The sequence below is a fragment of the Eretmochelys imbricata genome, chromosome 27, assembly GCF_965152235.1.
Source record: "Eretmochelys imbricata isolate rEreImb1 chromosome 27, rEreImb1.hap1, whole genome shotgun sequence".
Classification (NCBI taxonomy): domain Eukaryota; kingdom Metazoa; phylum Chordata; order Testudines; family Cheloniidae; genus Eretmochelys; species Eretmochelys imbricata.
This window is the reverse complement of record NC_135598.1, coordinates 607,283-629,669: the sequence shown is the minus strand read 5'-3', so window position 1 is coordinate 629,669 and position 22,387 is coordinate 607,283. Positions and strand designations below refer to the sequence as shown.

Genomic DNA, 22,387 nt, shown 5'->3' with positions numbered 1-22,387 from the left:
CTCACAGCCTCGCCGCCCAGCCGGAGCCAGCCCTGCCGCCCGCGCTGCCCGGCAGGAGCGACAGGCCAGAGCGCTGGTGGCCCGGCGAGCGGAGGCTGCAGGGGAGAGGGAACAGCAGGGGAGGCGCCAGGACTAGCCTCCCAGGCCGGGAGCTCAAGGGCCGGGCAGGATGGTCCCGTGGGCCAGATGTGGCCAGTGGGCCATAGTTTGCCCACCTCTGGACTAGACCATCACAGTGAGCTGTTCTGGCCTTTAAATCTATGAATGACCCTAGGTAATTAGGATCAGCATTCACTGGTAGATCCCGTCCCTCAGCCCCATTCTCCCCTTGCACCATCCCTTACGCCTAGAGGCAGTCAGCCAGCCAGCCTCACTGTATCCAGGTGTTTCAGAGCCATGCTTGAATTCAGCTAGTTAGTGTTTATAACACCAATGTTAAGGATGCAGGCCAGGCCATGTGCTCGCTCAAAGTGGCGGATATATCAGCGAATGGGGTGTGCTCTGTCTGGGCAAATGCTTGCAGAGCACCACACTGAGGAAGAGTGGGTTAGATGTGTTCATGCCAATAACATAGGATGAAGAGTTTCAGAGCAGCAGCCGTGTTAGTCTGTATTCGCAAAAAGAACAGGAGGACTTGTGGCACCTTAGAGACTAAAATTTATTGAGCATAAGCTTTCGTGAGCTACAGCTCACTTCATTGGATGCATTCAGTGGAAAATACAGTGGGGAGATTTATATACACAGAGAACATGAAACCATGGGTGTTTATCATACACACTGTAAGGAGAGTGCTCACTTAAGATGAGCTAATACCACCAGGAGAGCGTGGGGGGAGGGGGGGGGGAGACCTTTTGTAGTGATAATCAAGGTGGGCCATTTCCAGCAGTTGACAAGAACGGCTGAGCAACAGTGGGGGGAGGGAGGGAAATAAACATGGGGAAATAGTTTTAATTTGCGTAATGACCCATCCACTCCCAGACTCAATTCAAGCCTAAGTTAATTGTATCCAGTTTGCAAATTAATTCCAATTCAGCAGTCTCTCATTGGAGTCTGGTTTTGAAGTTCTTTTGTTGTAATATTGCAACTTATTACAATATTGTGGTAATATTGGATGAAGAGAGGCAGCTTTCGCAAAGTGTTCTGTCCAGATTTCCCACTTGGGTTGCTAATATTGGCAGATCATGTGATGTGCACTTCCCCTCCCACTGTCCAGACATAGCTTTGGAAAGTATTACTTCCCCTTGGCAAATTGTATTTTTAAAACACCCACCTCTCGGCTTTCGTTGGGTGCAGCTGGCAAAGGTGTTCCCATCACCAGCCTCTTTGTTCTACAGGGACGTTTTTCGTGAACATTTTCACTTTTTTAATCAACAATTTTCCTTTGCTCGTTTTCTGGTTTTGAAAGGAAAAAATTTCCAGAACGATTTTTTTAAAAAACGCCGATGTTTCCCTTTGTTTTGGGTGGTGAGGCCAAGGGGAGGGAAAGCCCACCCTGGGGGTGAACCGACCAAACGCTTCCTTATTTCAAAACTGGTCAACAGTCAATGAAATATTTCAATACAAATTGCCGATAAAAAAAATTTCACAAAGCATGTCAAATGCCAAAACTGAAACTAAATGGATTTTGACCTTTTCTGCATGATTTTTTTCCCTTTTGCTTTTTGACCAGCTGCTGCAAGACTCACTCTCACCCGGGGCACTGGATTTGGGAGCCTGAGAGCGTTGTGCTCTCTCCCTTCTGCTGAGCTGCAGATTTCAAAACACTTTGGGCCAGGCTTTTAAAGGTATGTGGGTGCCTAAATACCTTTAAAAATCTTGCCCCTTATTATTAGCCCCATTAGGCCAATAGAGAAACTGAGGCACAGAGCAGTGATGTGATTTGCCCAAGGTGAGCCAGCAGGCCAATGGCAAAGCTGGGCTGGAACCCAGGTCACCCAAATCCCAGTACAACACTCTATCCAGTGAGCTACACTGCTCTCCACACAGACAGCCCTGCCGTGGCTCTATCTAAAGAAACAGAGGGATTTGGGCCCACCCATGTGCATCACAGAAACTCCAGAGATTTTCCTTCTGTGCATGTGTTGGTGGGGAGGCGTGGTTGGGGGCATGCTGTCATTTGGCAGTGCCATATTGCTTGACTGGGTCTTGGGTGTCACCCTGCCCTTGGCTGGTATTCTCATGCTCTCTTCCTGTTCTCCAGAGGAACTAGTGGCTCTCCTCACTGTCACACCATGTACTTGACTGGGTTTCAACCAGGGCTGGCTAATCAATAAAACCAGGAACCACGCTAAACACAGGAACAGCCAGACAAACTAATGGGCGATCCAGATTTCATTCATATGCAAAACCCGACATTTGGAAGAGAACCAGCAGATCCACTGTTAGTGAAAGGCCTTTGCCCAGCAGGGGCAATTCCTTCAGGGAGAGTCAGGCATTGTGCAGCCCCACGGGATCATCATCATCATCATCTAGTCTGACCTTGGGTAGAGAGTGGGCAAGTGACTTTGCTGGGCATGACACCCATGGCTCCTGACCCTCACCTCAATGCCATTTTATTAGATCCTGTTTCATATCCCCCATGCTAGGTAATAACAGGAGAGGGCTCCTGATTTCTAAAAATCAAAACTGGCTCTTTCTTAACTGGGTGCTGAGTGGCTGCAACTGGCATTCCATCTTTCCTCCTGCACCCTGGGCTCCTCTCTCTGCCTTCCATGCAGGCAGCTACTCCGGAGACCTGGCTTCTCTTCCTGACCTTGAGCAAATCCCCTTTGTTTCTCTTCCTGTTCACACTGTGAATGCTTTGGGGCAGGGACTGGCTGAGAGAATTGCAGCTGGGTGAAAGATTATTGTGACAGTGTTTTCTCAGTGAAATGCAGCTCATTGAACAATCTGCACATTTACACCCAGAAAGCTGGTATCCTTTGACACTGGCCAATGAAAACGCTTCAGTTCAAACCAAAAAATCTTTCATTCAGTTTAATTCAAACAAAACAACACCTTGTCAGTGTTTGGGCCCCCCCCCCCACCTTTCCTCTCCCCTTCCTTGTGTTTTGGAGGGGCAGGAGCACAAAAAAGCCCCTAACCAAACACATTATGTTTTAATTCCAATGGAAACAAAACGTTGACAAAAAAAATCCATCACATTTTGAACTTGTTTCACAGAAAATAACGGCCATTTCCCCACTAGCCCTGCCTGCACTGTGTTTGTATAGGGCCTAGTAGAACAGGGTGTGACTGTAACACAAATAACAGACATGGCATTGACAAGACTTGTGCCTTGAGGACTTGCCTGGGAATGAACGTGACTCTTGCATACTCCCATGATTCTCCAGTGGCGAGGGGGCAAGCTTGTGGGGAGGAAGGCAGCAGTGCCTGTGGGGGATGGGTGCTGAAGGGTGTCTCGGGAGAGGGGAAAATGTTAGCGTGACTCAGGTGGGGAGAGGGAGAAGAAAAGGGGGGTCTGAGAGGGTGGGAGGAGTGGGAGACAAGTCCAGGCCTTGTCCTGAGGCAGCAGCTGAGGGGAGCCCTGCTCCATCAGGGACATGCTCTTGGCAATGAAGGCAGAGAAAGGGAGGCAGGAGGAGTCAGAGACCTAGGTCAGGCTCATGGATATTCAGCCATGGGGCGGGCAAGTATTTCTGAGCTGTGCAGGACCTGGCCCAGGTGGGGCTCAGAGGCCCCAGGCCCTTTCCTCATGCACAGGTTTGCCCTGGCCGACGTTTTGAAATGTTGGCAGCCCTGCGGCGCGGCCTCGCTGCCACTTCCGGGGTACCCTGCTGCAGGGAGACCAGGGCAGGTTCAGGCAAAGCACTAAAACAGCCTGTGAGCCATTTAAACTCACAGCCCAAGGCCTCTGCAGCCACCAACAGCTAGACGCCCAGAGGAGTTTGAACTAAGCCCCTCACCAGGCAGAACTGGAGCTGTTCCCCTGGAGGAGAGGGAGCTGCGAGGGGTGGGGGGAGGTCTCCTTTTAATTCCAAAAGGGAAGTTTTCAAGGGGGGTTGGTTGGTTGATTTCAGCCCCCTCCTTGGCATGCGCTGGCTCCAAGCTGTCTTAGCACCAGAGCCCACTCCCATCTCAATAACGCAGCCGAGGCTGGGGGTGACACGGCCCTGGAGGGGGACTGTGGAGACCTGGGCTCAATGGTCTATGCTGCTGCTCGCTGCTGGGGGGCCTGGAGCAAAGCGCTTATGGGGAGTGCTCAGCCACTCCCACGGGGGGCAGGGGCTGCTCTTGCTCTCCCTGGAAGCTGAGCTCTTTTGAAAACCTGTCTCGGCCTCTCAGCACTATAACAACCTCGGGGGTGTTCAGGGTCCACCCCCCAATGGCTGCAGGTGTCAGGGAGGCCGGCTGGGCTCCAGCCCAGGTGTCACGCAGCCCGAGGTGCTGCAGCGCGGCGTGTTTAACATGCTGTTCTGGTCGCGGGGGGGGATTTGGCGGTGCTCCCGAGGGCTGCTTTGGCTGAGGGGCAGATGTGCACACAGAGGTGGATGCCGCAGCACCAGGTCTCAGGGGGTGGCGTGAGCTGTGTGGGGGAGGGGCCCTGGCACAGCTCTTGCTGGCAGTTCCAGCAGGCATGGGGCGGACAGCTGATGCTGGTAAGCACGGTCCCCACTTCACTGTCTGGTAGGCTGTCCAGCCCCTTCTCTGGTACCTGCCTGGGCTGCTTTCACCTGCAGTGAAGTGAACGTGCACAGCCCCACGGTGGACCCTCCCCCCTCAGCAGCTGGACAGCCGAAAGCTCAGAGGCCCTGTGCTCTCCTGGGGCTGTTCTCCCGGGGAACAGCCTGGTACCAACCCCGGCGAGCAGGAGTGTTGTGCAGAATGACCAATCTGGTGACTGTTTTCTCTGACTCTGTTTCCCCATCTCTAAAGGAGGCCCACTGGTTACATGGCTCCAGTGGCCAATGGCACAAAGTCATCCCAGGTAGCTGCAGCCCAGCATCAGCACTGACAGTTCATTAAGGATTGTCGTCACCATTGTCTGTAGTCCAGGCTGGGACAATTCAGTGTCACACACTAGCAGCCGCCACGGTCCGTCCCAGGGACTCTGCTCCTTGCTTTCACTGTTGGCTCTGGCTCACCACTGGGCTTAGCTGTCTGGGAAGATGTAGCTGTACTGATTTAAGATGTGCTCCACTATCTGGTTCTGGAAGACCATGTGCATTGCCATGTTTACTTCCTCGGTCTCTGGTCTCAGGAGAGTGGGCCCAAACACAATCGCCACGCTTTGCACAGACATCCGGTTCTGCTCCTTGTAGTCGATCACACTGGAGGGAGAAAGGACAGTCAGTCACTGGGAACTTCCAGGGGTGTCTCTCACGCTGACAGATGCTGCACCTACATGTTACTGACAGGAATGGGCTGACACCAGAACCACGCCTGGCGTGAATCCAGCACAGCATGGCCGTGCCAGGGGACCAGGGCTCAACAAGCAAAGGGAGGAACCCAGTGATCCCAGGGCTCATCCAAAGGTTTCCATCTAAACTGTTTTCTGGTGGGAAGTTGGGTTTTTGACTAAATGAATTTTTTCACAGGACATGTCTGCTTCCACAGGAAGCTGAACGCCTGAAAACCAAAATATTTCAATTCAAAAATTCTGCTGCGATGTCTCATGGGAGTTGTAGTTTAGTTGCCTCAAGACCCCATTCTCCTCCTGTGGCTAGGTGCCTCAGCCAGACTACAACTCCCACGATGCATCACAGCTGGGGACTCCCATGATGTACTGCCTCTCCGGTTCAAGAGGTTTCAGAGTAACAGCGGTGTTAGTCTGTATTCGCAAAAAGAAAAGGAGTACTTGTGGCACCTTAGAGACTAACCAATTTATTTGAGCATGAGCTTTCGTGAGCTACAGCTCATTTCATCGGAGGGCAGACCATGGTGTGTTGTGGAAGATGTAGTCCAACCAGGGAGCTTGGCCTATAGATAGGGGTCTACCAAATTTGCAGCCATGAAAATCACATCACAAATGGTGAAATCTGGTCTTCCCTGGGAAATCTGGTCTTTTGTGTGCTTTGTACCCTATATTATAGGCCGCATCACTGCCAGCAGCAGGTAGAAGTAAGGGTGGCTTGCTAGGCTATTGTCATCCTTACTTCTGAGCTGCCTTAAGAGCTGGGTGGCCAGAGAGCCTCGGCTGCTGGCTGGGCTCCCATCTCTGAAGGCAGCGTCGCCACCAGCAGCACAGAAGTAAGGGTAGCAATACTGCGGCCCCCCTGAAACAGGCTTGCAGCCCCCTTTTGGTTCAGGACTCCCAGTTTGAGAAATGCTGCAGAGAAATCACATTTTTGAGCTGGTCACGGCATACATAGCAAATTGTGTGGACGTGTGACACATCTGCAAAATTTCCTATTTATGCCATGACAAACCTGCGAAAAATGCGTGATTTCTCCGTGATTTAAGTAGACCCCTACCCACAGAAGAGAACGGGAACATGAGACACCCAAATTATAACTCCATGAGGCACAAAATATTTTGGGTTTTGGACATAATTTTTTGCCATTCAAATTTTCACTGAAAAAGAAGAATATCAACATTTTCCACGGAACATTTCGTGACAACAATTGTTTTTTTGTTTTCACTTGAAGTAAAATTCCCCCCTGCCCCTGCTTTCTACCCAACTCTGGTTGAGCATCCTGCAGTGGGAGGAGCTGTTAAAACTCAGCAGGGTGGGAGCGGTCTGCAGAGTCCCACAGGATATGGGTGCTCCAAACACAACAATCGAGCTGAGGAAGAACCCTGCAAGGGGCATGGCCAGGGGAGTTTTGAATGATCTTCCAGGAGCCAAGGTTAAGACCAGGGGTGAAAATCACCACCCTCCCTTGAAGAGACTAGCAGGGAAAGGCATGTGAGTACAAAGGAAGCCAGCGGTAGCTTAATTTCCTTCTCCCCTTCCAAGGTCCTGCCACTAGATTTGGCTCTCTCACAGACTGCACCGTGCCCTGGAAGATCTGCCCCTATATACCTGCCAAGGGTAGCACCAGGCCCCTGTGGCCATCAGCACTGTGCGGCCTTCTCTCCCCTACTCCAGTCCAGCACCATGGTACAGGGTGACACGGGCTGGTAGGAGCACCTCATAACACTGCTGATGAGAGTCAAGGGAAAGGAAATGGCACAGATGGACAGGATTAGTGCTCAGGCAGGAGCAGTGATCTCTGGCCTCCCTTGCTCCTGATGGCCGTGTTCAGACGTAGAGGAGAATTACACGAATGGCTGGGGACTGTGCAGATCAGAGCACAAAGATCCGTGCACATGGGGAGGCCTGGGTACCAGGCAAGCACTCACCAGCAGAGGTGGTGGAAGAGAGCCTTCATGGTGTCGTGGTTGGCCTCAGGCAGGGAGCACACCAGGTCCCGGATGTACTTGCTGCGCTTCGCCTGGTCGTGTGTTTCTACAACCAGATGGAACACCAGGTCATTCCACCTCGGCAGAGAGCGCGTGGGTGGGAGGCCCTGGACTAGGACTCAGGAGATCTGGGCTCTGGCCTGGCTCTGCCACCGCCTGGCCACGTGACCTCCAGAGAGATGTGGGGCTGGTGCAAGTTGTCCAGCATTGCCTTGGCATTGCTGGAGCTATAGCGATTCCCACTGGGCGAGGACCTGCCCCACGTGATTTGCCCAGCGCTAACCCAGGGACCCACCACCACTCAGAGTTACAAGGGTAAATCCACCCGAGCCTTCCTGTGCTCAGATACTCGGGGGGTGGGACCGTCTGACAAGTAACGAGATACAGAAATCACATCTTCCCCCAAGTTGGCTGGCGCTATATCCTAGTCCAGGACAGCCTGTGGGCCAGAAATCATTTCTCTCTGGTGTGGCTCTCGGTTTGCCCTGCAGCCCATGAAAGGCTGTGACTGTCCCAAGATGCTCCCATAAACCGCAATTCAAACCTTGCCTGGATTCTCAGCCCACTGCTCTGGGACCAGGCCCAGAACACAAGCTGGGTCTGTTGGCCCACGTCCAAACCAGCCAGGCCTACCTCTCTGGCCTTGTACCTCAAACAGAGACTGCGGAGGGGTTTAACCTTCCATGTGTTTCTCATGCATCCTCTTCAACAAATCACAGCTTGGCTGTGAAAGCAGAGCTGGTTGGATGGCTCCATAATACGGAGCCATTTTCAGAATGGCACCAGACTCTAAACAAGTGTCCAGAACGGCGGTCTATGCTGAGTGGACCCCAGCATTCTCATTCGAAACCCATGATGTCTTAGCATGCGTCTGCACGAGGCCGGTGTAATTCCCTGCCCAGCTCAGGTACACACACACACACGCCCTGAAAAGAGCCAGTTCGCCGTGCTGGCTCATGCTAGCTGCCCATGTACGTACCCAGTGGGGATTGCTAGCCCGAGCTGCCACTCATGCCTCTGTCCATGCTGCTAGCTCTCGGAGAGCTAGTGCGTGTCTATCTACCCACACTGGATATCACACCTCCCAGTCACAGCATAGCTGTGCCCTTCATGATAATAGGAGAGATCCCTTCAGAGTCTGCTCTTATGTCTTGGCTGGGGAGATGGGGCCAGGCTTTGGGGCTGAACTGCGGCGTGAAGGGGCTCGGGAAATCCAAATGAGCATGGTCCTGCTGGGGAGAGGAGTGGCCGCCACCCACACTGCAGGTGTCAGACAGGGCTGTGGCTTCTCTTGTCCCTTACTTATCGCAGTGATGAATTTGTCAAAGTAGCTGAATGGGAAGAGCGGCTCTGGCAGCTCCCGAAAGAAGAGCTTCAAAGCCCCTGTGATGACGTGGACATCCTCCCACCGGCCGTCATCCAGGTCCAGATGTTCATCTGCAGGAAGGAGGAAGGTAGATTAGCCAATACTCTGATACTGGGCTGGGAGGGGCTTGCTCCATGCCATGTATGATCTGTGTCAAGTCAGGCAGTCCTGGGCTCTGATCACATTAAAGTGAAGCGTCTGCACACGTGTGTGCAAGCTCAGGGCACAGAGGTGAGCGTGCTCTTCGGTAGTCCAAAGGGGGACGGAAGTGTCAGATACATATTTCTACCAGTGAGGGGATTAGCCATTGGAACAAGCTACTGAAGGAAGGGGGAAGAGTCTCCGGCTCTTGAAGTCTGCAGCTCCAGACTGGAGCCTTTTGGGAAGATGCTTTAGCCACACACAAGTTACTGGGCTCAACGTGGGGTGACGGGGCAAGGGTCTCTGGCCCGTGCTAGGCGGGGGTCAGCCTGGATGAACAAATGGACCCTTTTGGCCTTAATCTCTGTGAATCGAACCAGAAGTAGAATGCCCTCTCTGGTGAAGCCCAGTTTCTGGAAGTTGTCTCTGCATCACTTGAGACCTCGCAGAGTTTAACAACAGAGGAGGATTAAATGTACAATTTACTACCTGCAGTCCCGTCAGCTCTCAGATGAAGCCAGGCTGGGTCTGCTCAGCACTTGGACAGGAGATCTCTAGAGAAACTGCAGGGGAAGTTGGTGACCCAGCAGCAGACCGACCTCCCGCGGAGGGTGCGTCTACACTGCGTCGGAGGTGCTGTTGCCGCCTGGGTAGACGTGCGCACTCCAGCTTTACCTGCTCTGGCACAGCTGAAAACAGCAGTGTGACCCTGACGGCACAGGCTTCAGCAGAGACTAGCAATGCGAGTCCGTACGTAGGGTCCCCTGTCCGCTTAGACAGCCTGAGCCACCGTATCTACATGGCGGTACTTAGCTGTGTGAGCGCAGTTACGTCTACCAATGTTGCACTCACACCTGGGACTGCCGTGTAGACACACCCTGAGCCGGTAAGGTCCTAGTATCGGTGTGTGCAAAAGGTGCGGTGCTGCGGGAGTGCTATGCTTTTCAAGTGAGATATAAAACCAATCTTCCCACCACGTGTTAGCCTCACAGCTTTTTCGGTAGGAGGAAGAGAGTGAACAGGGATCGCTAACTCCTGTAATCACACTGTCTCTTTAAATTCCTCCCGGAGTTTCCATCGGATAATTTCTTCTTCACTTCCTGCCCCTAAACTGTTGGGCAGTAATAAAACTAAGCAAGTGACCCCAGAGGTGGCTGCAATTCAATGATAATTTGCCCACAACACTTAAGCTATCTAAAAAGTGCCTCATTCTGTGTTTGTACAGCACCTAGCGCAGTCAGGTCCTGATGATCTGGGCGCTGCTGTAATCCACGGCGGACGACCTCCGGATGAACAGGGCTAGGGAGATGCTATTGCTACCATCACTGCTGCAATACTCTTGACACAGATTTTTACCCCAATTCTTACAAACCCAACTGAAGGAGGGTCCCGCTGGTTCCACAGTGCTCGTGGGGTGCGTCTGCCTCTGCTAAGAGACAGCTAAGGGACCACCTCCCTCCCCCTCAAATGATAACCCTTGGGCATTTAAGAGGGAGGGAAGAGAAAAGGGGACAGAGCAGGAACAAGCTGCTTCTCTCATATTAGTCTGGCCAAACCCTTTAGTACCAGTTGGCAGGAACTGCTGCGAGATCACTAACAGCCCCCAGTGGAGACTGGCTCACTTAGGGCCTCACTTTGTGGGTTAGAACAAAACACAGGCTTTGAGGTGTGAGGCCCAGAATCTATCCCACAGTCTACTTGGCATTTCTTACAACCAACAGAGACTCATCGGGCAAAATCCTGCCCCCACTGAAGTCAATGACAAAACTCCCATTGGCTTTAATGGGCACAGGATCTCAGTCACAGATTTTAAGACTAGAAGGGACCACAAAGATCTAGTCTGATCTCCTGTGTAACACGATCAGAAAACCTCAGAGATTCCTGCATTGAGCCTGTTAACTTCTCGTTGAGAGAGAGAGAGAGAGACTGCAACCCCCAACACTCCAACCCCATCACACCCTTAGGGCGGTTGTTCCAATGGTTATTTACCTTTGCTGTTAACAATGGGCACCCAATTTCCAGTTTGGGTTTTCTAGCTTAAGCTTCCACCCACTGAGCCTTGCTATACTTTTGTCTGCAGGATTAAAGAGCCCTTGGCTCTCAGAAACCTTCAGTCCTTTCGGGAGAAGCTCAATGTGCAGAGCTCTTCTAAAATGGGACCATGTCTTGTGGTGTCTCAATGGGAGCCGGCCCTTGGAGGTTGGGAGTAAAATAGCCCCTCTTAGCCTTCTCTTTCGGAAGCTAGGTAGAGAGGCTGAAGGAGCTCGCTCTCCAGGAGGCAGGTTTTCCAGAGTTTGAATCTAGAGCCATTAAAATTCAGAATTTCTGTTTTGTGGGAAATTCTGACACTTTTTAAGTTAATTCCAACCTGGAATGAAAACTCGAATTTTCAGAGTTTCCATGGAAGGTAAATGAACATTTTCATTTTGGAAAAAGTGAACGGGAAGAGAGATCTCCAGGGACTCTCCTGTTTCACTGGAAAACTCCCAAACGGCTGCTCTTGAATGATCCTTGGAACTCTTCTCTGAACTGTCTCCAATTTTTCAACATCCTTTTTACCATGGGGACACACTAGTTGGGTGACAAATGACTGACAGGCTCTCAAAGCATTACTAGGTTACCTGATCCTGTATTTTCTCATCTTTCTAAATTAGAAAGAGATTTTAAAAAGTCGAAGGCATGTTTATTTAAAGACATTAGAGGGTAAAAAAGCTGCAGCTAACCCACTGAAAGCAGGCCTACCATGGTCCACTTTGTAGCGCAGTTTCTGTATAGTTGCCAGATTTCCACTTATTCGATAAAGTCCATCAATGTCCAAACCTATTAGACCAGGGACCAAAACGACCCATTAGTCACCCTGCAGCTGGACAATGGGAATATGCCAACAAGGAGCTGGAGAGATGTTGCAACAGAGATGCACACATAAAGCAAGCCCAGTGTGAAGAGAGCCTCATGCTCCATAGGTGCTAGGAGGGCCGGCATTCTCAAAAGGATGCGACAGATTTGCACAAGCGCTCAGCGGACTGGGTGCTGATACCTAGTGCTGCATTCCAGGGGTGCTTAGCACCCAAACTGCTTGGGAAACCTGGCCCAGGCTGCAGGGGCTAAGCACTTGGAAGTCTGGCCCCAAGCTCTTTTGGGCCTCTGCCCTGTTCCTTACAAAGTAGGATGCAGTGGGGTACTTGAGCAGCAGGGGCCCTCCATGCCCCAGACATGGCTCACACTTGCAGCCTGCCTTGGGGGAGGGAGCAATGCATTGGGATGCAGCAGGGTAGGTCCAGGTCTGCAGTGGCGGCGGCAGCAGAAACCGAGAGGGGAACAGGGCCACGCAGATTCGAAAGAGAGTCGAGAAAAGTGGTTTAGAAACTTCTGTGCTGCTTTCTGTTCTGTTTCTCCTCGGGACTACTTTTTACGGTGGGAGGGTACGTGCAGACACATCTCAACAGCTTGCTTTACAAACCCAGATTGAACCATGCCTCGAGATGAAGAATTCAGGAGCCAGATGCTAATAGCAATTAGCTGCTCCATTAGTTGGTTTGTGCGATGCTTCTTGGGAAGCTAAACCCCCTGAGCCTGCAGCCCCTTCTCGTAGCCCATGTGGGCCTGGGGACACCAGCTAACGCTGGGAGGGGCTGCAGTGCCAGAGATGGTGCAGCCAGGGCTGGTTACTCAGCACAGAAGGGGCTGCTCTCCCCCGAGGGCTGGGAGCCCTGGAGCATGGAAGGGGCTGGCTAGGGGCTCTCTTGTCCCCCTGCTCTTTACTGGAAGGTTTGGAGAAGGTACCTCTTTGTTCCACCGTCTGGATGCACTGCTGCACAAACCCCGGTACCGTGCCGTGCTCCCGCTCGCACAGCGCTTGCAAGGAGCAGCCAAACACTTGGTCTGAAAAACAAACCAACAAACCCAGACATTTAGGCAGTTAACTCGGGGCTCTGCTAGGGGATCAGGATGATTCGCTTCCTGGATCACTGGTTTGGGAACCCCCACAAACAGCCGTGCTGGGGGATGAGCTTTGCTTGTGGCTGCAAATTTTGGGTTTTAGGAAGAAGGGTTTGTTCTCCTCGCAAGCACCCGCTCCCCAAAAAGCCCTGCCCAGCCTGTACCTTTAATGTACCCTCGCTCCCGCAGGAACTGCAGAGGGGGCCGTTTCTGGAGGAGCTTTCGCAACTTGTTCCGAACTTTGCTGGTGTCGCTCTCGGAGCCCAGGCTACTGACCGCCGGCCCGGAGGCTGCGGGAGACAAGGGAGAGCGTTTCACCGCGAGACCCGGAGAGGCCCCAGCAGGGAAGAGACAGGCATGGTTCTGGGCAAAGACAAGGAGCCTCCCCCTGCAGCCCCTAAACGGGCTGCAGACAGGATGCCCGGATGCAACACAGCTAAATGAAGGCGCGTTTCCCCTCCACTCCCAGCCACCCTGGCTTAGGGACCACCTTTCCCTGGAGCTCACCGCGCTGACTCCCCAGGCAGGGAGAGCTTGGGTCTGGCTGAGAGTTTCTGGGCAGCGGGTGGAGCAGCAGGGGAAGAAGAGGGTGTCCCCTATTTCCTGCTCTCCCCTGGGGGAAGCCTGATCCCTTGTGGCAAGGGCCTAGGAGCAGGGGAATTCACGGCCGCACGGCCCGGCTTTGTGGCGTCTGCACAGCACCTCTCTACTGAAGTGACCCCATTTCTGAATGCAGGAGATTGTGGCAGGGAACCTGGAGCCCTTCAGGACGAACACCCAGGCCCTGCTACGTGAGCTTGTTCCTGCCTCGGATGCTAATCTGGCCCTTGTCACTTGGGGATCTGAATCCCATGAGCAGGGGTGGGTACCCAGGGGCGTGGCTTCTCTCTCTGCTCACCTGCCTGCTGGGGGAGAGAAACTCCTGGCAAATGGACTCGTCCTTCACCCCCCATTCGCTGCTTCTTGTGGCCTCCCCCCACCCGTACTAGCGCCATCCTTCTGCATCGCCACCCCACGGCCACCACAGCTGACCAGCTCCCGGGGCAGTGCTGGGGTGGGGGGGGGACGACTATAGCCACCCCAATATTTGCCTTAGCCCTCCCCGTAGGCCCCCTCCCAGCGCAAAGGCCAAACATTACACAGAAGTAAGAGTGGCATGGTATGGCATTGCCATCCTTACTTCTGCAGTTCTGTGCAGCCCCCCCAGTTTTCTGTCTAGTCCACCTCAACTGGCTCCAGCCCCTGCCAGCTCCCCCCTCTGGTCTCAGTCTGCCTGGGTGACCAGCTGCACTGCCCCTCTTTGCTTTATACCAGAAAGAAAACTCCATGCTAGAGAGAGTCCTGTTGCGGGGATGTTACCACCCCAAGACTGGTGCTGCCAGGTGCCCAGTGTCACTGCTTGTTGTCCCCCAGCTTCTCCAGCACCATCCCTGCTTACTGAACCCCATCCTAGTCCCCCTCCCACGACAGGACGTGCCAAAGAGCCAGACGTGACCTGGCCTTGAGCACACTAGCCAGGGGCAGGTGGGGGACCCACAGGGGTGGCTCTACCAATTTTGCCGCCCCAAGCAGTCGCTGTTGACTCGCCGCCGTGGGACATGGACTCTGAATGCCGCCCCAAGCACCGGCTTGGAAAGCTGGTGCCTGGAGCCAGCCGTGGGGACCCAGCTCGCATTCATGTTGCCATCTGTGCCCTTCAGCCAGCTTGCCCTGCAATGCAGCGTGGGGCATGCTATGGGGCCAATGCTGCAGCCTGCTTTGGCAGCACATCCGGGCTGTACGCAAGCCTCCAAGGCAAGGGGAGAATTTCCCTGAGTTACAACCACTCTACACTACCCCACTGCAAGGCCTGGGCAAGTGGGGGTTGGGAACAGCCATAGAACTTGGGGTTCCTGAGATCAGGGGCTGCAGAGCCACCCCACGAAGGCTGCTGTATGTAGAGGCTGCTCTCACTTGCCCAAGGAGCCGTTTGGCCCAGGCTCCAGGTGGTGAGCACTCCCTTAGCCTTCTGGGCTGTCTCCCAGCACAGAACCGGGCCCTCCGCCTTCGCTGTACGCTGCTAGGGTATCCACACTGCTGCTCAGCTGCACCATACCAAGGGACGTTGGGTCGTTAACACAGCTCTGCCTGGACTGAGCTGAGCAGACAACGAGCTCGGTGGCAGCACGACCAGCAGCTCCCAGGCAGGCTGGGCCTGGAGGCTGAACCAGAGCGGGCCCCCAAGCTGTTCCCAAGCAGGCTTCCCCGCTCAGATTTCACCCACTCACCTGGATTCTTTTTATCTTCATCTTTGTTGTTTCCTAGTCTCTCCTTGGCTCCAAATTCCCCAACATTTCCGTTCTCGTCATGAGTAGGAAATTCTGTTGACTGAGGGAGACATGGCATCAGATTGCTTTTGTCCCATCAAGGCCCCAAAGGAGCTCTGAGGCATGTAGCTCAGGGCAGGAGGTGCGGTGCTTTCCCGGAGCCTGCTAGACACGGCTGGGTAGGTTGGGAGGGAGACAGTGGATAATGCAAAATCCCACCCCCACCCCACAAATGATGGGCCACAAATCAGTCTGGACACAACAGATACTTGGACTGTCAGCTCTTTGGGGCAGGGACGGGCTTTTGTCCTGTGTTTGTACAGCACCTGGCACGCTGGGGTCCTGGGCCTTGGGGCTACTGCAGTGCAGAGAATGCGACAGCAGCAGGAGCCAACCTGAAACTGCTCAAAATTCCAATTTTTTTGAAGTTGGGATAAGAAAGAAACCAATCCCGCCATGCTGATCTCCCAGGGGGACAGCGGCTGGCAGGGTGTTTCTAGCTGCCAAAGTACTGTAAATCTCGTGAGAAAGCCGATCCTTGCCTGACTGACAGTCCCAAGGTGGCGATGCCAGATCCTAAAGACAAAACCTGGTTGCTGCTTCAGGAGGGGACAGAGCTGAGCAGGCGATGGGCAGGGAAGGGAAAGGGAGGCTGAGCAGAGAGCTGGGCCAGAGAAGGGGGGTCAGGGTGAGGCCAGTGTCAATGCTGAGGATGGGGGCATGGTGCATAACCTACCTATCTGGGTCTCTGTGCCCATCTGGGGCTGGACTGTGTAAAACGTCTTCTGAACAAAGGGGCCTGATCCTGGACTCTAGCCCAGAGCTCCTGCTGGTTGGCCCGGAGTCCCGAGTTCAGGCCCCCCCCAGGGCCAGCACCTCAGGAAAGCTCTAACAAAATGCCCAGAGAAGCCCCTCTCACCAGCTTGCTGATGCTGTCGGCGATCACCTTCTGCCACGTGGCCACAATGGGCTCAGAGTCGTGCTGGATCAAGAACTCGGAACCATCGTGAGTCTTCAGCTGAAAGAAGCAGGGTGGGAGTTATTGGGGTGAAACAGGTGCCATGCAGCCCCCAGGGCGAGCGGCCAAAGGGGAACTGACCCCACATCAGCTCCCAATGTGACAGCCCTCCAGAGGGTCCATACGGGAAGAAGGGCAGTTTATTTCTGTGACGAAGTGGGACTGTTCTTAATGTTTCCTCTGAATAGTGTGGGGGGTGCCTCAGTTTCCCCTATGCAGTTCTTAAGTATCTAGGTGGTGGGGTAAGGGTGTATGATCATTGCAGAGCCCTAGAGGGCAGGTGTGTGCAGGGGTCTGGACACGGAGAATGGCCGACACCCTGTTTCCTGGCAACTGATGGCCTGGGCCCTTCCCCCCTGCAAGGTGAGAGCTAAAGGGTTGGAGAACAAAGGAATCAGGTGACCTCCTGGCCCGGGAAAGGGACAAAGCCCAGAGGAGGAGGGGCTGGAGGGAGTTTCAGTTTTGGGCTGGCTGGGACATGGAGTGAAGGGCAGATGTGGTTGTCTGGCTCACTGCCCCCCAAAATGGACCCAGCTGAGGGGTTCTGTTCTCTGCACCTGCAAGCTCTGTTTTAGACCATGTTCCTGTCATCTAATAAACCTTCTGTTGTACTGGCTGGCTGAGAGTCACGTCTGACTGCGAAGTTGGGGGGCAGGACCCTCTGGCTTCCCCAGGAGCCCCACCTGAGCAGACTCGCTGGGGGAAGCGCACGGAGGGGCAGAGGATGCTGAATGCTCCGAGGTCAGACCCAGGAAGGTGGAAGCCGGGTGAGCTGTGTTTCCTGAAGACAGTCTGCTCACAGAAAGGCGACTGCCCCAGAGTCCTGACTGGCTTCATGGGGAGCAGTTCCAGAGCATCGCCCAGGGACTCCGTGACACTTTCCATGGCACAACAGCGATCAGGCACCAGTGGGCTGGGCTGAGACATGCACATGTGACAGGGCCCTTGCTGTTGGCCTTGACTTTTGTGCAATTTTACAGCTCAAGTCTCTGCTCCTTGGGCACCCCAAATTCCCATCGACTCAGATCAGGTAGGAGCTGGCCCAGGCTCAGCCCTTGTCTTCGGCACTCACAGTTCCTGAGGGAAAGATGCCTGGCTTCAAGGGGTGGATGGATCCCTTGCACTAGACTCCCTCAGACCTAAGCCCTGGTTCTGCACTGAGGCCTCCCTCTGTATTTAGCTGCATCTCTGAGCCATCTTTGCAGCAAGAGTCTCCCAGCTCGGCCCGCAACCTGGCCAGGCTACACAACCACCCTGAATGCTCTTCTGTCAGCATTGTTGCATCTACACCAGGGGCTTTGCCGGCAGAGTTGTCGGCTGGGGCGGGGGCGTGATTTTGTAATGCAAACTAATCATAAAGTCGTTCAGGAACAGGGTTCAGCTAAACCAAAATAAACCACCCTTAAACCAAAGTTAGCATCTACACATGGTCTGCATTGGTTTAACTAACCCAGGTTGCACACAGACCAGGCCTTGGGGTTTCCAATCATTTTAGCCTCTTTACCAAGGCAACACGTCTCTCCCCCGACCCAGCCCTCCGGCTCTGGGGACACCACCAAAGCCACGCTGCATTGAGCGGACTCACCTCCAGAACGTTCTTCTTGCTGGATTTCTCTTTGGGAGCCCAGGACACGGCAGCCCCCCGCAGATCCACAGTATGCTCGGGTGTGGTCAGCATGGCAGGGTGTTTCTGGGGGAAGGAAAGAGGATGGTCATGCCCTGGGAGATAGGAGCAGAGCAGTGAGGCTATATGAGGAGAATGTTTGCTCTACGTGGGCTATAAAACCAGCCGTTTGGGCTGGGCTCCCATGTCTGCCCATGGCATTTCCACCGGCTCAGAGCTGGGCGTGGGCAGACTGAGGCAGGTACAACCAGTGCTGTTCTGCCCTCCTGCCATCGCCCCTTAGGTGTGTGTATATAAAAAGATCTTCTACACTTTCCACAGGATGCATCCGATGAAGTGAGCTGTAGCTCACGAAAACTTATGCTCAAATAAATTGGTTAGTCTCTAAGGTGCCACAAGTCCTCCTGTTCTTTCTACACACAATGTGGCTGCGGGTACAAAGGGAAGCCCAGCCTGGTGCCAGACCCAGCACAAGGTGGCTAGAACCTTGGATGAGAGGACCCTGATCGGCTTCTTGTTCCATCTGAACTGGCAGAGGGCAAGCCCTCCTCACTCCGATTGCCATGGGCCAATGGAGACAGGCCCAGCAGGAGTCAGGCCAAGCCATGGGAACACAGAGTAGGGGTTAGAATCTAGGCCTTCTGGCTCCCAGCCACCGAGCGCCTCTCGCAGGACACCTCACCCAGAGTCAGCTGCACTGAAGCAAGCCGATCAGAGGTTAAAACGGTTTCGTTCCATTGGCGTAGACCAAAGGATTCAAATGCTGGCGGCTCAGAGTGCTGATCAGGCCTGCAGCATATCTGCTACAACACCGAGCCCAAGCAGGCAACGATCATGAGTCAGGCTCCAAAACAACCCTCTGATTGGCTTAAAAACATGAATTTAAAATACTACGGGGTGTTTTCCTTTGCCTCTGGGTGCTGGAGCCATTTGGGACTGTGGTTCCCAGCTTTTTCTCCATAATCCGAGAGTAGAAACTTCCTTTTTTAAAACTGAAAGCTGAAATTCTCACCTAATTAGGGTGACCAGACAGCAACTGTGAAAAAAGGGGACGGGGGTGGGGGGTAATAGGTGCCTATATAAGAAAAACTCCCAAAAAACGGGACTGTCCCTTTAAAAACGGGACATCTGGTCACCCTACCCCTAATCACGTTTGCAGGAGTTGGGGCTTTAAGAAAAACATCAAAGATCACGAGACCTAGGATAAAGCCACGAGAGGTGCCGGAACTCTCTCACCCTCTGCAGCATTGCAGCTTTCATTAGAAACAAAACAACCATAGTTTACCGCTCGTGGTTGCAGAGTGAACCACCCCAGCATAAGCAGGGTGTGACTTTGCAGGGATGTCTGCAGAAAGCCTGAAACAGCTCAGAGAAGAATGAACTCTGCCGGCGCCTAGTAATCACATCAGGGAGAGGGTCTAGGGGTACAGCTCAGTGAGGACAACTGACTTGTCATCGTTAACTATTTAATTTGTGCCTCCTACTGAGGTCACTGGGAGACCTGCATGCACAGATGGTCATGGGCCATAATTAAAGATGTAATTCAACCCTCCCCTGGACTGGACACCGAGATTGCCACGAGTATTTCTAAGACTAGGACAATACTAGAAACTTTTGCCTGGATAGCAATAGCAGGCAGGGGTGCAATATTTTTATGACATTTTAATCCGGGCAAAAACCCTAGCGTGGACACAGTTATACTGGCCAAAACGTCCTTTTGCTGGGAGAGCTCATTCTGAACTGGTATAAACTATACCAGCAAAACCACGCTTTTGTTGATGGAAGCTGCATCTCCCCTATAACTGCGGCTAGAGGAGCCTAGAGCTAAATACTAGTGGGGGCAGAACTTGCATCCGAAGCAATCTGGGTGAGGAGGGGGCGACAGGCTAGGGGCCAGCACAGAATGCTCCCATAAAGGCGAGGAATGTCCCTTCCTGGATTCTCTCTCTGGTACGTCAGTAATGCTGGCATTGGGCACATGGTTATTGGTTTTGTGTCGGGGGGCCAGGGTTCTGGTGTGCATGTGGTTTGCTGGGTTTTTCTAATAGAACACAGCTTTCCACTGGAAAATGTCAGTGAAATAACCAGGCACTTTAATCCCCTGTGGAATAGCAAAGAGTCTGTCTGCTCCAACCTTGTGGGCTGGGACTTTCCACAGAGCAAGCATACGTCGGGAACTAATCCGGAATAAGGGAGGTTTGAATTGCAAGAGCAATATTTATTTCTGATTAACTCCCTGTACGGACTCTCTTACTCCAGAAGAAGAGGGCCTTTTCCTGGGTTAGCTTAATCCACCTCCAGAGTTACATTTCTATTCCACAATTGCTCTTCTGGTCAGTTTCCCGAGGGCTTGTCTGCCTATGGCAGTTAGGGACCCAAATCCCATTAGATTTCAGTGGGGATTTGGCACCTTATTCCCTGAGGTTCCTTTGAAATCCCAGCCCCCATCGTCCACCAGTCAGGAAATTGCATCAGGCATTTCCATGGACTGAAGGGCTCCCCAGATGCATAATTTTTATTAATTCCCCCCCCGCCCCCGACCACCACATGAGCACAGCTGTCCACCCTGGTTGACCCTCAGCAACAGAGTTTGCAGGAGTAGGCGTGGGGCCTTAAAGAGTTCCCCGCACTGTGCGTGGATGTTGACGTTGCTGCGTCTGGCTAGGGGCCTGCTTGGGGCATGGGGCTCCCTGCAGATACATTTCTTTTCTTGCCCTCATTCTCTTCCCCATGCTGCAAAATGCTGCCAAATGTGTTGCAAGCCCACATCAGCCCTGAGCTGCGTGACAACGCCCACCAGCGCTGCGAGCAGCCTTCCCTGTTTCAAGCGGCTCTGACCACAGCTCGAAGGCCACGCGAGGGAGTTCTGGGTTTCCTTTGTCGCTGGTGGTAATTTACTTGCATCTCTTATTATAAACACTAACCTGGGAGGGGGAAAATAGCCGTTGCAGAGCAGCTCTGTCTCTGCCCCTGCTGAGTCACTCCACTAGCATCCATCGCCTAGAAGGGGTCTGGGAGCCACATGAAGGGGGGGGGGGGGCGTTTTGAATGCAAGCCACATACTCTAGGGAATGTCACCCAATTTCAGATTCCAGAGCAGGATTCAGCTGGTCAAAATCGACTGACAAAGCCCTGCTTTGAGAAGGGGGTTGGTCTAGATACCTCCTGAGGTCCCTTCCAACCCTGAGATTCTAGGATTCTATGGTCCCACTATTTTCAGGGTCAACTGGGAGACAAGTCAGCCAGGCCCAGAGGCTGCTTGCACACTTTGCTCCTTGCAGAAAGCTTGCTTGGTACCCGGGAAGCAGCTCCTGCAGGGTGATGAAGGAGGGAGGGTACAAGCCAGGGAAAAGTGGGGGTGCGTGGGGAAGGGCCAGGAAATTGTTGTGCTGGTGAGCAGCCTGCAGCAGCTCCCAACCTGGGCCTAGCAAGGACAGTAGCCAATGGCTGGCAACTCACCAAGCTGCTGGAGGACAAATGTTTTGACTCCTTAAAAAAGAAGGTCAAGATGCCCCCCTCCAGGACGGTCCAGGACGAGCTCCAGTTCTTCCTGGGGGAGGAATGGTGAGGAAAGCATTAAACCCAGATACCGGTTATGCTGGCAGGACCCTGTTCCCATGCTGCCAGCTGAGGAAGGGAAGGTGTGGGGCAGCCCTATGCATGGCACAGCCCCTTCCATCAATGGCCTCCTCACTTGCTAAGGAGACACTGGTTCCTTCAGTGCTGGTTGGTCTGGGAATCCTATGTAAAAATCCTCCTCCCCGCACTTGGAGTTGTACACAGGGAGAAGTGCCGAGTTTGCTGGTCTGTGGCCAGATGCTGGCGCAGCCCTCTGCTGTCTGGAAGGGGAGGGGAGCCAGCTGGGGAGGGGAGATTAGACCCAAATGAACGTTGTCTACCTAACCCTGCATCCCACTGCAGGCTGCTCAGGCTAGGGGCAGGGAGCTCTTGGCAAGTTTGCTCAAAACGTGAATGTTTGCAACAGCAGGTGCATAGACTTCAAAGCCAGAAGGGACCATTATAATCTTGTCTGACCTCCTGCATAACAGCCGGGGGAGCTGTTCTCGGTTCTGGCATCCCCAGGACTGCCCGTGGGCCCCTCTGGTGAGCTGGGATACTGCAGCCCTCAGGCTGAACCGGGGTGTCTTCACCGCACAGCTAGTCTGGGGGATCGGTACCGGGTGTGAGCAGCCAGGCTGCAAAGCCCTGCCGGGGCCTCAGTGGTGCTGCGCTCCCCCATGCGTGTCACTAGGATTTCAGGGGGGCAGCCCCGAGTTCTTTGTGCCACACTACACTGAGCTGCTCTCGGATCCTCTACCCTTTTGGGCACACAGGAGGGAATTGTGGGAAGGCACTGGAGGGCTGCAGTGGTTTAGCCTCTGTCCTCACTGCTGTGCATGCAGGTTACCAGCCCCAGGGAAGGCAGACCCAGGGATCTAACCAAGGCTCACAATGGGCCAGCTAAGCCGAGTGGAAACCTGCACCCCACTTGGGCATAGGAGTTGTGTGTGTGGATGGGACAGGGGTGAGCACCCAGGATAACTCTGCACTGAAGACAAACCCCTGGACAGAGCTTGTACTGGGGGAAATTGTCCCCTAGGCAGCTCCGTGACTGTCCTGGCCCCTGGAGGATGGTGTAGTGCTATATA

General features: G+C 53.6%; 1 protein-coding gene across 2 annotated transcripts in view; it reads right to left on the bottom strand.

Annotated features, from left to right (window-relative positions):
* Nucleotides 1-729: 729 nt before the first annotated feature.
* The window catches only part of ARHGAP27 (Rho GTPase activating protein 27), a 63,013-nt gene continuing 41,355 nt past the window's right edge, over nucleotides 730-22,387 (bottom strand). For both annotated transcript variants that reach the window (XM_077806138.1, XM_077806139.1), the window contains exons 6-15: nucleotides 21,198-21,288; nucleotides 17,700-17,804; nucleotides 16,016-16,114; nucleotides 15,058-15,157; nucleotides 12,955-13,080; nucleotides 12,635-12,733; nucleotides 11,594-11,671; nucleotides 8,647-8,781; nucleotides 7,285-7,390; nucleotides 730-5,270 (exon numbers count right to left, since the gene is read on the bottom strand). In XM_077806138.1, coding sequence (XP_077662264.1) covers nucleotides 5,093-5,270; nucleotides 7,285-7,390; nucleotides 8,647-8,781; nucleotides 11,594-11,671; nucleotides 12,635-12,733; nucleotides 12,955-13,080; nucleotides 15,058-15,157; nucleotides 16,016-16,114; nucleotides 17,700-17,804; nucleotides 21,198-21,288 — 1,117 coding nt within the window. In that variant the 3' untranslated portion in view covers nucleotides 730-5,092. The remainder of the gene's footprint in view (nucleotides 5,271-7,284; nucleotides 7,391-8,646; nucleotides 8,782-11,593; nucleotides 11,672-12,634; nucleotides 12,734-12,954; nucleotides 13,081-15,057; nucleotides 15,158-16,015; nucleotides 16,115-17,699; nucleotides 17,805-21,197; nucleotides 21,289-22,387) is intronic.